Source organism: Hylobates moloch, unplaced genomic scaffold (genome assembly GCF_009828535.3).
Source record: "Hylobates moloch isolate HMO894 unplaced genomic scaffold, HMol_V3 SCAFFOLD_12, whole genome shotgun sequence".
Classification (NCBI taxonomy): Eukaryota; Metazoa; Chordata; class Mammalia; order Primates; family Hylobatidae; genus Hylobates; species Hylobates moloch.
The window spans coordinates 68,915,799-68,929,597 of NW_026652287.1; the positions used below are offsets into that span (position 1 = coordinate 68,915,799).

Below are 13,799 nucleotides of genomic sequence, written 5' to 3' on the forward strand. Positions count from 1 at the left end.
CTCTGCCTCCTGGGTTCAAGCGATTCTCTTGCCTCAGCTTCCTGGGTAGCTGGGATTACAGGCACTTGCCACCACGCCCAGCTAATTTTTGTATTTTTAGTAGAGACAGGGTTTCACTATGTTGGCCAGGCTGGTCTCGAACTCCTAACCTCTAGTGATCCACCTGCCTCAGACTCCCAAAGTGCTGGGATTACAGGCACGAGACACTGCGCCTGGCCGGAATAATGATTCTTATTATAACATTTTTCATTTGGTTGCCTTCCAAAGTATCTTCTGGAGTGGTAGAGCAAGAGGTCGAGTTACAGAGAAGCACAGGAATCACGTATTTCCATAAGAATGCATGTGCATATGAAGCTTATCATGTATGTATTGGTGGATAACAGACTTAAAATCATCGCATTGTAGATTTTTTTTTTTTTTTTTTTTTTTAAGACAGAGTCTCGCTATGTTGCTAAGGCTGGCTTCCAACTCCTGAGAAACTTCATATCATTATCACTTTTCTAGATATATATTTCTAATATACATTAAGTAAAAGCATGACTATTAAAATGTTAAAAACTGTCATATCCACCTAAATTAGCTTACATATCAGTAAGGCCTGGGAAACTGAAGGCTTGTGAGAGATCTTGCTTTATAATCCCTCCCCAGGAGAGAGATTCGTTATTCTTCTTATTTAAAAAAAGTAATTTAAATGTCAGCCTTATCATAGGAAGATCTGCTTAGACTACATAAGTTCTCCCTATCATTCTAGGTTCAAGGAATCTGCTTCAGAAGAATGGATGTTGTTGAGGGGTTAGTAAATGAGAACTCAGAGGCAGCAGGAGAGAAAATCAGGAGAGTGCTGCCGGCACATTCATGTAGACACTGTGCAAGAAAAGATTGCATGGAGCCTCAGAAGAATTTCCAGTCATGATTTCACTGTAGGACTTCAACATTGTGACAAAGGATAAGTGAACCTTGGATGACCACTTCTCACTTGATTCCCTCACTGGCACATAAAGAGACCACATTTTAAACATTTGTTATCCTAATGAACATAGAATAATTGAAATTGGGACTAAGAAAATTTGGGGCTGGTGGCAGTGGCTCATGCCTGTAATCTCAGCACTTTGGGAGGCTAAGGCAGAGCCCAGGAGTTTGAGACCAGCCTGGGCAATGTAGCGAGATCCCATCACTACATAAAATAAGAAATCAGCCAGGCATGATGACACAGACCTGTGGCCCCAACTACTCAGGAGGCTGAGGTAGGAGGATCGCTTGTGCTGCCCAGGAGGTTGAGGCAGCAGTGAGAAGAGATCGCACCACTGCTTTCCAGCATGGGTGACAGAGTGAGACCCTGTCTCAAAAAAAAAAAAAGAAAGAAAGAAAGAAAGAAAATTTGGGATATATGAATTATAGATTCAGAGGCAACCATAAAATTTAGAGTCAGATTATGTCCAATCCTGACTTCAACTTTTTTTCCTACTCATTTTTTATCTTCCTCTTCCACTACCTTGATTTTTTTTTGAGACAGAGTCTCACTGTGTCACCCAGGCTGGAGTGCAGTGGCACCGTGTTGGCTCACTGCAACCTCCGTCTCCTGGATTCAAGCAAATCTCCTGCCTCACCCTCCCAAGTAGCTGAGATTACAGGTGCCCACCAGCATGTCTGGCTAATTTTGATATTTTTAGTAGAGACAGGGTTTCACCATGTTGGCCAGGCTGGTCTCAAACTCCTGACCTCAGGTGATCTGCCTGCCTCAGCCTCCCAAAGTGCTGGGATTACAGGTGTGAGCCACTGCGCCTGGCCAGATTTTTGTTTTTATAGTCAAAATTGTCACTGGAAAAAGTCCTTACAAGCTAATAACCAAAAAAGTCACTCATACCCCCCTACACTGGGTTCCAATTTTAAGATATAATAGGTTTTTGAAGGTCCAGCACCTTTGGAAGTAACCTCAATGAGCTACTTATGACCTGCCCTAAAGCCAGCAGGGAGGAGCTGGTAACAGAAAACTGTGACAGTAACTTTAAATGTGAAAAGGGGCCGGGCGTGGAGGCTCACACCTGTAATCCCAGCACTTTGGGAGGCCGAGGTGGGTAGATCACCCGAAGTCAGGAGTTGGAGACCAGCCTGGCCAACATGGTGAAACCCCATCTCTACTAAAAATACAAAAATTAGCTGGGTGTGGTGGCGGGTGCCTGTAATCCCCACTACTCAGGAGGCTGAGACACAAGAATCACTTGAACCTAGGAGGCGGAGGTTGCAATGAGCCGAGATCGCGCCACCAGCTTGGGTGACAGAGTGAGACACCATCTCGAAAAAAAACCAAAAAAAATGTGAAAAAGATAGTTGGTTTAAGAAGCTTTCTCAGAAGGGTTTGGGAAGGAATAGGTACAGGAAGGTGAGGAGGAAGTGACCAGGAGTCGCATAGTTCCTTAAATGCCTAAATGCTGGTTAGAGGCCATAGTATGGTTCAGTCGGCAAAAATCCCTGGCCTATCTGAGTCCCAAGTCAAGAACAGAGAGGAAGTGATATCAGAATCCCCATGTGACTCTAAATGTGAATTTGTCTCTTAGCTATCTGAACCATACATTCTCCAGCATGCAAACAATCAAGACACGAGTTGGCAATGAAATTCACCCAACCGAAAGAAAGTGAAAAGAAAGAGTAAAGAAGCCATGATTAGGAGGCTAGGTTGAGTTGGTATTCTGTTAGATACAGAATTAGATTAAGCAGTCTTGGTAGTATGGGTACAGAACAAAATATAAAAGTTGAGGCCAGGCACGGTGGCTCATGCCTGTAATCCTAGCACTTTGGGAGGCTGAGGTGGGCAGATCACCTGAGGTCAGGAGTTCGAGACCAGCCTAGCCAACATGGTGAAACCTCATCTCTACTAAAAATACAAAAATTAGCCAGGCATGGTGGTAGGCACCTGTAGTCCCACCTACTCGGGAGGCTGAGGCAGGAGAATTGCTTGAACCCGGGAAGCAGAGGTTGCAGTGAGCTAAGATTGTGCCATTGCACTCCATCCAGCCTGGGCGACAGAGCAGGACTCCACCTCAAAAAAAAAGGTTGAGGGAGAAATTTTCAAAGTGTTAATTACTTCACATTTCATAGTAAGGGGTCATAAAATACTATCAAAAGTTAAAATATATTCATATAAAATGTCTACAATTTCAAAGTTTTTAATAATCTTTTTTCTTAACTTTAGAAAAATCTGATCATCAAGCTGGGCGCGGTGGCTCATTCCTATAATCCCAGCACTTTGGGAGGCTGAGGCAGGCAGATCGTCTGAGGTCGGGAGCTCGAGACCAGCCTGGCCAGCATGGTGAAACCCTGTCTCTACTAAAAATATAAAAATTAGCCAGGTGTAGTGGCGGGTGCCTGTAATCCCAGCTACTCGGGAGGCCGAGGCAGGAGAATCGCTTGAACCCGGGAGTTGGAGGTTGCAGCGAGCCAAGATTATACCACTGCACTCCAGCCTGGGCAACAGCAAGACTCTGTCTCAAAAAAAAAAAAAAAAAAGAAAGACGAACGTGATAATCAATTTCTTATTTTGAGAAAGTATCAATTTCACCAATTATTTTAGTTTCACTTCAGTTTTATTCTTCCGTTAATTCAAATAAAATAAAATTTCACACAATATAACATATGACACATTTTATTTTATATTCTTTTAATTCCTCTCATTCTCTTACTACAAAAATATACAGATGTCTAGAATGATGTCTGGCAAATATTAATGATGGCTATTTCTGTGTACAGTATTCTGAATGATTTTTATTTCCTCTTATTCTTTTTAAATTAAAGAAAACCTATGTCATTTTTACAAAAATAATAAAATCATGATTCTTTCAGGGAAACAAGTATGTAACCAAAGTATTTTCTGTGTGTCTCAATAGCCCACAACAAATCACAAGTTCTCAATTGCAAGGGTAAATAAAAATCTTGAAAATAAGATGAAGAACCAACTTAGCGTCAGATAATTTTTAAAGGCTGAGGTAAACAGATGAAATTTCAGAGGCAGTTAAACAAAATCCTCCTTTCTTTTTGGGCCATCTTTTCCTGCCTCTGTAACAGCACAGATTTATGCCAAATATTATTCAAATTAATTCTTCCCAACCTTAATATAAATGTTTCAAACACTCATTCATGTTTTATGTATAAACCTCCCTTCATTGGAAATTAAGTCTTTGACAGGAAACCCTGGAGAGTCCAAATTTTAAAAAAGAATGTGGTCAAAAGAGTCTCCAATTGCCCAGGCGGCCTTTCACCCAGCATGCTGGCTTCCTTCCTGTGAGAGCACAGACTTCAGGGAGAAGCCCTCATGAAGAAACAGGGGCCTGACAGACACACCGGCCTCCGGAGACTCTCACTCCATCTCCTTCATCCGGTGGTTAAAATGGCAATCACCCAGAAAGCAGAAAACACATTCTCTATCAGCTGCAGTTCAATTCAGTCAAGTTGGAATTTGCCACACAGATACAAATGAGCGTTCTGGTTCTTCACAGAACGTTTATTAAAAAAAATAGAAAAAAATTTTTGAAGGAACAATCCACAACCCAGGCAGTGTTGTGTGGTGTGTGCGTGCGCATGCGTGCGTGTGTGTGTGTGTGAGAGAGAGAGAGAGAATCTTCAGCTATCCTAACAATGGAATCTGTTTTTGAAATGCTACCCTGTGATGCAGCTTCTGTGGCGAAAGTCATCGGGCTGTGGGGCTCCACAGTGGTGTGTGTGTTACAGATTTAAGTTATTTGTCTGACCTGCCTAGCTAATCCTTCTTCTTCAAATATCAGCCTAAACATGACATTTATCTAGCATACTTTTCTTGGCCTCCCAAGTCTGGGTTCACCATGACACCTGTGTTATCTAATGCGCATCACACACGTTACAATCACTTGGCTGACCTTGACCGACCTCCCTTTCTCCAACTCCACCATCGAAGCCCCGAAGTCAGGGACCCTCACGGTTTTTCTCCGTATCCCTGTGTTCTTGGTGTAGCTTGTCCAGCTCCTGATATATCATGTATTCAATAAATAATTGCTAAAAAACTACTCTTGAAAATTCATTATAAGGTCAAGACTATCCTGAGGAAGAACTTTCTGAAATTCACATGAGGACTTAAGGTGCTTTGTAAGGGGAGATGTACAAATGATCAAGCTATTTTATCTGAAGGATTTTTAAATACCGAACAAATTTTATAGAGGTACGCTAACAATTCTGCTCATGACAGGGACTCGGGATATCTGGTCATCCTGGCTCAGCCTCACCAAAAAGTTAATTAATTTAAAACATGCTTAAAATGAATTAGACAGTTCACCTGGAAAACAATGAGCTCTGCCTAAATCAAAAAAGAAAATTTAATTATGCAAACCACATAGTGTTACTGAGGACATTTTGCTATCACCTGGGATAGTGGTAGAAAAAGGAGCTTGGGAAGTGGCATTTAGAAAGACAAGCTTTAATGTTGTGTTTTGGTTTAATGATAAGTTGGGAACCTCTACTGCATGTTGACTATACATCCCAGATTTTCCAGAACGGCCATAATTTCAGATACTGTGTCCCACTGTCTGTGTAAACCATTAAAATACCCCCTAAGTAAAACATTTAGACATGCAAACTACATCTCATAAACTGTCTCTTATACCTAGAAGGCATGTGAAAACCATTTATCCTTTATCTCTTTATTTTTAGGTTGACAAATATGGCCACTATTACCCAGGGAATGTTTTTTCTTTTCAACCTATATTTCTGGAATACAATAAACTATAAACCAATGCTGCAATCGTAAAATTCTAAATGTGATGTGAATTTTTCAAAAGTGAAACTGCCTTTGCAAAAATCATAACAGTGAGAAAATTATGGCAGTGAAAGAGATCTGATGAAACCAACTCCATCTTGCGTCTAACCTTCAAGCTGTCCTTGTTCATTCCTGGGCATAGGCTAAACTAACACAGTTCATAGTTTAACTTTGAAACAAACATGATAATAGCCTTTTCCTGAATGTAGGACTAACAAATTAGCCACAAGATTAGAAATTATGGCTTAGGGGTTATGCAGCCAGAGGCCACAAGATTCCAAGCCTCTCCAATTGCTTGGAGGGATAATATCACTATTGTAAAACCTAAGATATTTTTTAGACCCTGCACTGGATGGATCTGCTGGCACCACCCACATCGATAAACTGGCTCATCTGGTCTTGTGGCCCCCACCCAGGAACTGACTCAGCACAAGAGGACAGCTTTGACACCCTATGATTTCGCCTTCGACCTGACCAATCACCACACCCCACTGTCTCTCTCCCAACCCACAAAATTATCCTTAAAAACTCCCAGTCTCTGAATTTTTGGGGAGACTGACTTGAGTAATAATAAAACTCCTGTCTCCTGTTCAGTTGGCTTTGCATGAATTAAACTCTTTCTCTATCGCAATTCCCCTGTCTTGATAAATCTGCTCTATCTGGGCAACAGGCAAAACGAACCTGTTGGGCAGTTACAAAAGCCCATATTAAGTCTATCTTAGTAAAAATACTTCATTGCTCTTTAAGAAATTAAAGCTTAAAAAAATTCCTACCCCCCACCTCCCCAAAAAAGCAGAATTGCAATTTAGGCTGGGCACAATGGCTCAAGCCTGTGATCCCAACACTTTGGAAGGCCAAGGCCAGAGGATCGCTTGAGACCAGGAGCTTGGGAACAGCCTGGGCAACACTGTGGGACCCCATCTCTACAAAAAATAAAAAACTTAGCCTGGTGTGGTGGCACACACCTCTAGACCTAGCTATGTGGGAGGCTGAGGCAGGAGGATTGCTTGGACCCAGGTGTTTGAGGTTACAGTGAGCCATGATCACACCAATGCATTCTAGCCTGGGTTACAGAGCGAGATCCCAACTCTAAAATAAAAAATAATTGCAATTTAATTAAATTATTTTACAAGCATATTCAACAGTTACTCCTACAGTACAGCATTTAAGACAATTGGCCCTGAGGTCAAGGAAACCTGGGTTTGAGCCCAGGCTCTGACCTATGATACTTTGCTTAATGTTACTAGGGTTGGCTTAAAACTCTAGGCACTCAATTCTTTTTTTAAGACAGGGTCTTGCTTTGTCACCCAGGCTGAAGTACAGTGGTGTGATCATGGCTCACTGCAGCCTCGACCTCCCAGGCTCAAGCAATCCTTCCACCTCAGCCTCCTGAGTAGCTGGGACCACAGGTATGCACCACCCCACCTGGCTAATTAAAAATTTTTTTTTTACAGACAAGGTCTTACTATGTTTCCCAGGCTAGTCTTGAACTCCTGGCCTCAAGCAATCTCTCCAGCTTGACCTCCCAAAGTGATGGAATTATAAGTATGAGCCACCATGCCTGGCCTGGGCACCCAATTCTTTAAGCACACAGTCATGCCTTGCTTCAATATTTCCATTAGGCAGGAATTAAAGATGTCTTACCAACCTAGAGATTACCCAAGAAAAGTATTTTTTCTGCAAAATTTGAAAAACATGGGATAGAAGATAAGCACAAAACAAAGAGTAGGGAGGGCTGGGGAAGACTTTCCCAGGCTTCTCTTCCGCATCCACATTTAGGCTGAGGATGTTAGATGCTCCTGGTTTCAGGGCATGGTCCCAGTTTTCAGTATAGCTCTGATTTTAGAGTATTGGTTATAGTTTACTACACAGCAAGCCAGGAGCAGAATGAGGTGATGGGGGAAGGTGAGGAGACAAGGATCCTGTTCCCAGGCAATCTGAATATCTGTAGCATACGGGAATGGCAGAGAACCCCATTCAGCCTGCACTGGCATCAACCCTTCCAATTAAAAAAAAAAAGATTCAACTGTAGGTATGCCAAGTGATGTCAATTAGGAGCTTGCGTAAATTAAACCTAGAATTGAGGCTTCAATCCAACATGCCAATATGTGTGCAAATAATATGTGTGCCTGGATGAACCAGAAAAACACCTACTAGTCTTATTAAAATGAGAAAGAACCCCAGAAATGTTTCTCCCATGCTGCTCCGAAAAATGAATAAACATCAATGACAAAGGCTCACCATGAGTGCTTTGTCTGTTAGCTCCCCAGCAGTCAAGGAGAGAGAAGTGAAGAGTAGGGGAAAGAAAGGGACAGGTAGGTGACTGTCCCTCTAAGAGCTTGCTACTCTTTTACATAACAGCAAGCCCAAATCCTCTCACCAAATGGTGCTGGAACAACTTAGTATCCATCCAAGTGAAATTAATTTGAGATAGGTCATAGATCTATACTTAATAACGAAAACCACAAAACAGAACATTTTAAAAACAGAGAAGAGAGAGTAAAAGAGTGGATCCACAGCTGGGCAAGCCTTGGTGTTCAGGCTCTGGGTTCCCACAGCTGGTGACCAAGCACAAACCTGGGCCCCCTTCATGGTACATGGGACTAATAAACATGCCTTCTGCAGAGGTGATCCAAAGAAACGAGGCCTAAAAAGCACTTATTGTCATCTGTGCTCCATAAATGTTAGCTATTGTTATTATTTTCTTGTAAAGCACTGTTTGAGGAGGCAACTTGCCAGCCTGATTACTGTGACATAGTGAGCCTGTGCCATAGAAAGCATGTGAGACAATGGAAGGTCACTGAAGACAAGAAAAATATCTACAGTATGAGCCATGATCCCAGTAGAACAATGACCTTTGCAAGAATAAGAGAATACGTGAAATTCATGCAAAATGAGGAGTGAGTTTAACTTTACTTATTTTGTAACAATACTTGGCTGAAAATGGGCCATTTTAAGTTGATTTTGCTACCCAGAGTTTGCTTTTGGCATTCCTGAGTGTAGCCAGGTGAATTAGCGTGAACCCTCAGCATCAATCAAATGAACCTATTGTCACAACTCCTAAGATGTGTATTAGCCCCATTAAATTCAACAAACCTTTAGATTTAATTTCCAGTTTGAAGTAAAGACAGGGACTAGAGGTACAACTGCAATGATACTATAAAGAAGCAAACCAAAAATGCAGAATATGTGGCATTCTACAGGGTAGACAACTGATTGGGCTCTTAAGTCTAGTATCATAATAAAAAGATACTGGATTAAATGAGATCCAAGAGATCCAACATATCCACTAAATGTGATGCATGGGCCAGGACTGGATCCTGATTTGGGTAATTTTAGAGACATTTGAGGACAATTGGAGAAACTAGAAAGTGGGGGATAAGATAAAGATAGGATAAAGATTTATTGGTACCAAAAGGTAGCCAGTATTTACTTAAAAGTGTTGCAAATAGCAGAGTCTCTTTTGGTAAAAGTGCATGCACACACAAATATCTGGAAAAACAAATAAGAAATTAGGAGCACTAATTTTGGGAAGGTCAGTATACAATGTTTTGTTTATACTTTTTATAACATGAACATATGTTGGTTTTGTAATAATTTTTTTTTTTTTTTTGAGACAGTCTCACTCTGTCGCCCAGGCTGGAGTGCAGTGGCGCAATCTCGGCTCACTGCAACCTCTGCCTTCTGGGTTCAAGTGATTCTCCTGCCTTAGCCTCCCAAGTAGCTGGGATTACAGGCGCCCACCACTGCGCCCAGCTAATTTTTGTATTTTTAGTAGAGACAGGGTTTCACAATGTTGGCCAGGCTGGTCTTGAACTCCTAAACTCAAGTGATCCACCCACCTCAGCCTCCCAAAATGCTGGGATTACAGGTGTGAGCCACCACACCCGACCTACTGTTTTTTTGTTTTGTTTTGTTTTGTTTTTGTTTTAACATTTATTTTAGTTTCAGGGGTACAAGTGCAGATTGGTTCTACAGGTAAATTTTGTGTTGTGGGGATTTGGTGTAGGGATTATTTCATCACCCAGGTAATAAGCATGGTATCTAATAGGTAGGTTTTTGATCCTCACCCTCCTCCCACCCTCCATCCTCAAGTAGGCGCTGCTATCTATTGTTCCCTTCTTTGTGCCCATGTGTATTCAATGTTTAGTTCCCATTTACAAGTGAGAACACGTGGTGTTTGATTTTCTGTTCCTGTGTTAGTTCACTTAGGATAAGGTGAAAAGTGCATGATCTCGTTCTTTTTTTATGGCTGCATAGTATTCCATGATGTATATGTACCATGTTTTCTTTATCCAGTCTACCATTGATGGGCATCTAGACTAACTCTATGTCTTTGCTATTGTGAATAGTGCTGCAATGAACATATGTGTGCATATGTCTTTATGGCAGAACAATTTATATTCCTTTGGGTATATATTGGGATTGCTGGGTTGAATCGTAGTTCTGTTTCAAGTTCTTTGAGCAATCGCCACACTGCTTTCCACAGTGGATGAACTAATTTACATTCCCACCAGCAGTGTATAAGTGATCCCTTTTCTCTGCAGCCTCATCAGCATCTGCTATTTTTTGACTTTTTATTAATAGCCATTCTGACTGGTATGAGATGATATCTCATTGTGGTTTTTGATTTGCATTTCTCTGATGATTAGTGTTGTTAGACACTTTTTCATATGCTTTTTGGCCACCAGACAATTTCTAATATAAAAAAAGGCCCAATTCTAAAACAAGGCATAAATAAGTAAAATAAAAATACATGGGGGAAAATGGCAGGAGTAATCAGCAGAGCTGTCTCCCTGATGCAGCTGATGCTTCCTGTCATCTAGCCATGGTATTAAGTGTGGAAACACACACACACACACACACACACAGTGGGGGTGGGGTCCCATTTTAAAAATAGTGTGGCCAATTCTGTCCACCCTGCCACTCAGTGTGTATGTGTTCCCTGCTGGGATTCTCCACCTAAGGTCCATAAACTCCTAGGTAATCCACAGACCCTGAAGTCAGGTCAAATTTATAACAGAATAGCGAGGAATACATCCAAAAAAGGTTAAAAATCACTGCCCTAAAATGTTAGCTCTGTTGCTTCTTGAAAATGCTTTCAATTTCAAAAGATCTATGGGAGGAAAAAGGGGGTTGTTAGATCCTGTATTCAGAAGGACTTCTCTGCTCCAATGTTAAGCCATCACTTTCTTCAGCTCCTAGTGGTATGGGGAGGGCAGAATAGGTAAGGTCTCAAATTCAGAATAATAAATTTCTTACTAGCCCCACAGAGCCCCCAGACATTGCCACAAGCTGGGTCACATAAGGGGGTAAAAGTGCTTCAGATTCCCACCCCAAAATACACTGGGACTTTTCCCCGCTGCCTAGTCTCAGCCCTAAGCATTTCTCAAAGAATCAGAGTGCACTAGTGAGCCCTGATTTGAACGATACACCAACTACCCAGATAGCAAGATGCCAGAAATTTAGGAAAGTGCATGGAAAGAATAAACAAATTTGGGGGTAGGTGATGGAAAGGACTCTTGCTTATCTTTGGGAGTTTCAGTTCTGAGGACTAATTTCTGAGTAGATGGCTGGAACCTCTGAAATGCCAGCAATAAATAAACTAGTAAAGACAATGAATGCCACATGTCTCTTGTTACAAATGCATTCTGAGTCGGGCGCGGTGGCTCACACCTGTAATCCCAGCACTTTGGGAGGCGGAGGCAGGCGGATCACCTGAGGTCAGGGGTTCGGGACTAGCTTGGCCAAAATGGTGAAACCCCGTCTCTACTAAAAAAAAAAAAAAATACAAAAAAAAAAATTAGCTGGGCATAGTGGTGCACGCCTGTAGTCCTAACTACTCAGGAGGTGGAGGCAGGAGAATTGCTTGAACTTTGTAGGTGGAGGTTGCAGTGAGCCGAGATCATGCCATTGCACTCCAGCCTGGGAGACAAGAGTGAAACTCCATCGCCAAAAAAAAAAAAAAAAAAGCATTCTGAGGGACCTTGATCAATAGACAAGATAGCAAAAGGGAAAGGCAGTCTGAGCTGCTGTCTATAACGAACAGTTGTTTTATTAAAACTAACTTTGGTCAGACTCCTTGCAACATAGTCTTTTTTAAACAAACCGCCCGTGATGCTCAAAAAGTCACAGATGGACTAAACTTGCACCTACCCCAAAATCGGGTTCAAAGACTTATTCCTTTGCTAGGGGCAGGTGCTTGCATCTTAGCTGCAGCTGCAAGAAGTATCCTCTCTCAGCAGGACAGGTTGGGCAGCATGCCTGGCAAGGGCAGGCGGAGTGTACCATGAAGGGTAGATCCAGTTCCTGTAGAGATTGGGGAAGGCTAAGCCAGAACAGGAAGCTCAGCACTGATTAGAGCATGCCACCCGTACTACTGCAAATCCAGGAGTGTTTTAACAAGTCAGCAGGTAGTACTTATTGGAATATGCATGTAAATGAGAAAGTCCCTAAAGTCATAAGTTGTGTTTTACAGGGTAATATCCATATTACTGTGCAAAGTTTCCTTACTGTGATGGCTGGGGACTGTTTGATTGCTCAGTTTTATAGAGTCCTGGTAAACAGAAAATACCTCAGTTGTCATGGTCTCAAAATATTCTAAAGGAAGCAGGGTGAGAAACAGAGGTGAACATCTTCAACTGCCTGGCAGGAATGGCTGGGTAGGTAACTGTGGTAAATGGTATTTTGTAGAACCTAAAAATAAAAGTAGAGTTTATCCCTGCTAAGTTGGAAAAGAGGCAAGATATTATTAAGGAATTTAAAATTGTGTTTTGTTTTAGTTTTTGTTGTTGTTGTTGTTGTTTATTATTATACTTTAAGTTTTAGGGTACATGCGACGAGTTTTTGTTTTTTTTTTTGAGATGGAGTCTCACTCTGTCGCCTAGGCTGGAGAGCAGTGGCATGATCTTGGCTCACTGCAGCCTCCACCTTCTGGGTTCAAGCAATTCTCTTGCCTCAGCCTCCCAACTAGCTGAGATTACAGGTACACACCACCACACCTGGCTAATTTTTTGTATTTTTAGTAGAGACAAGGTTTCACCATGTTGGCCAGGCTGGTCTTGAACTACTGACCTCAAGTGATCTGCCTGTCTTGGCCTCCCAAAGTGCTGGGATTATAGGCGTGAGCCACACTGCACCCAGCCAAGTGTTTGTTGAATGGTGAGTAGGAGAGAATCCTAAGTGTGATTGTCTAAACTGGAGCAGTGAAGACACTGAGTATTAGATTTAAGAGAGAATAACAAAAGCATTTGAAAAGCCAGATCTCAGGAATTTGGGTAGTTATTTGGGAGTTTCTGATGGTTGTGGGTTCGGATACAATACAGCTCCTTTGCTGGGTCACCTTCATGTTGACCAGGAGGTAGGAAAACTCAACCCAGAAAGGAGATGCAGGGATTGGCTGGCAGAAGTTCAGGGCTGGGGAACTGTTGCTCTTCCGGCCCCAAACACAAAACAAGCTCCACCTACTCTGACAGGGTGCTGGGTACACAACCATACAGCTGTGGTGGTTGTTGGACCCTGATCCCTTAACTTCCCACAGGCCTCACAGGAAGACCTCTCTGGGCCTTCCTTCTTTGCTACAATGCATGCTGGAGACTTCTCCAAGCTTCCTCGGTAGCATTTATACAGAGCTCAAGAGACCCTAGGGGAAGCTTCTCTGGTGACATTTCAGAAATTCAAGCCACATACGTACCTCATCTCCATGCATATTTGCCACGTATTTGAACTCTGGAATCCCAATTCTGTGTTCCTTTGGAAACCGCCCCACAACAAGAACCCACAGGTTTCTACCTTTACAGGAAAAGAAGAAAAGATGGAAAAGTAAGTTGTCTCTTAAAATGACAAATGAACTCTGGTGAGACTAGGAAACAGGATGCTGCTTCCCCCACCTGATCGCCTGTTTCACGGTGACTTAAGTTTGTATGACTAACATCTCTGTGCTTAAAACACTCATCGTTTACTGCCAGAATTTATGGAAACCCTTTCAATTCAGCACAAATATTCCACTTATTATTTTAGA

The 13,799-nt window shown here is 42.1% G+C and overlaps 1 protein-coding gene across 2 annotated transcripts in view; it reads right to left on the reverse strand.

The window, feature by feature from the left end:
• Positions 1-13,799, reverse strand: part of CPM (carboxypeptidase M) — a 78,375-nt gene that overhangs the window by 19,511 nt on the left and 45,065 nt on the right. Inside the window, exon 3 of one of the 2 annotated variants that reach the window (XM_032170704.2) lies at positions 13,473-13,570. The exons of the other annotated variant lie outside the window; for it this stretch is intronic. Coding sequence (XP_032026595.1) covers positions 13,473-13,570 — 98 coding nt within the window. The remainder of the gene's footprint in view (positions 1-13,472; positions 13,571-13,799) is intronic. 2 annotated transcript variants of the gene reach the window in all.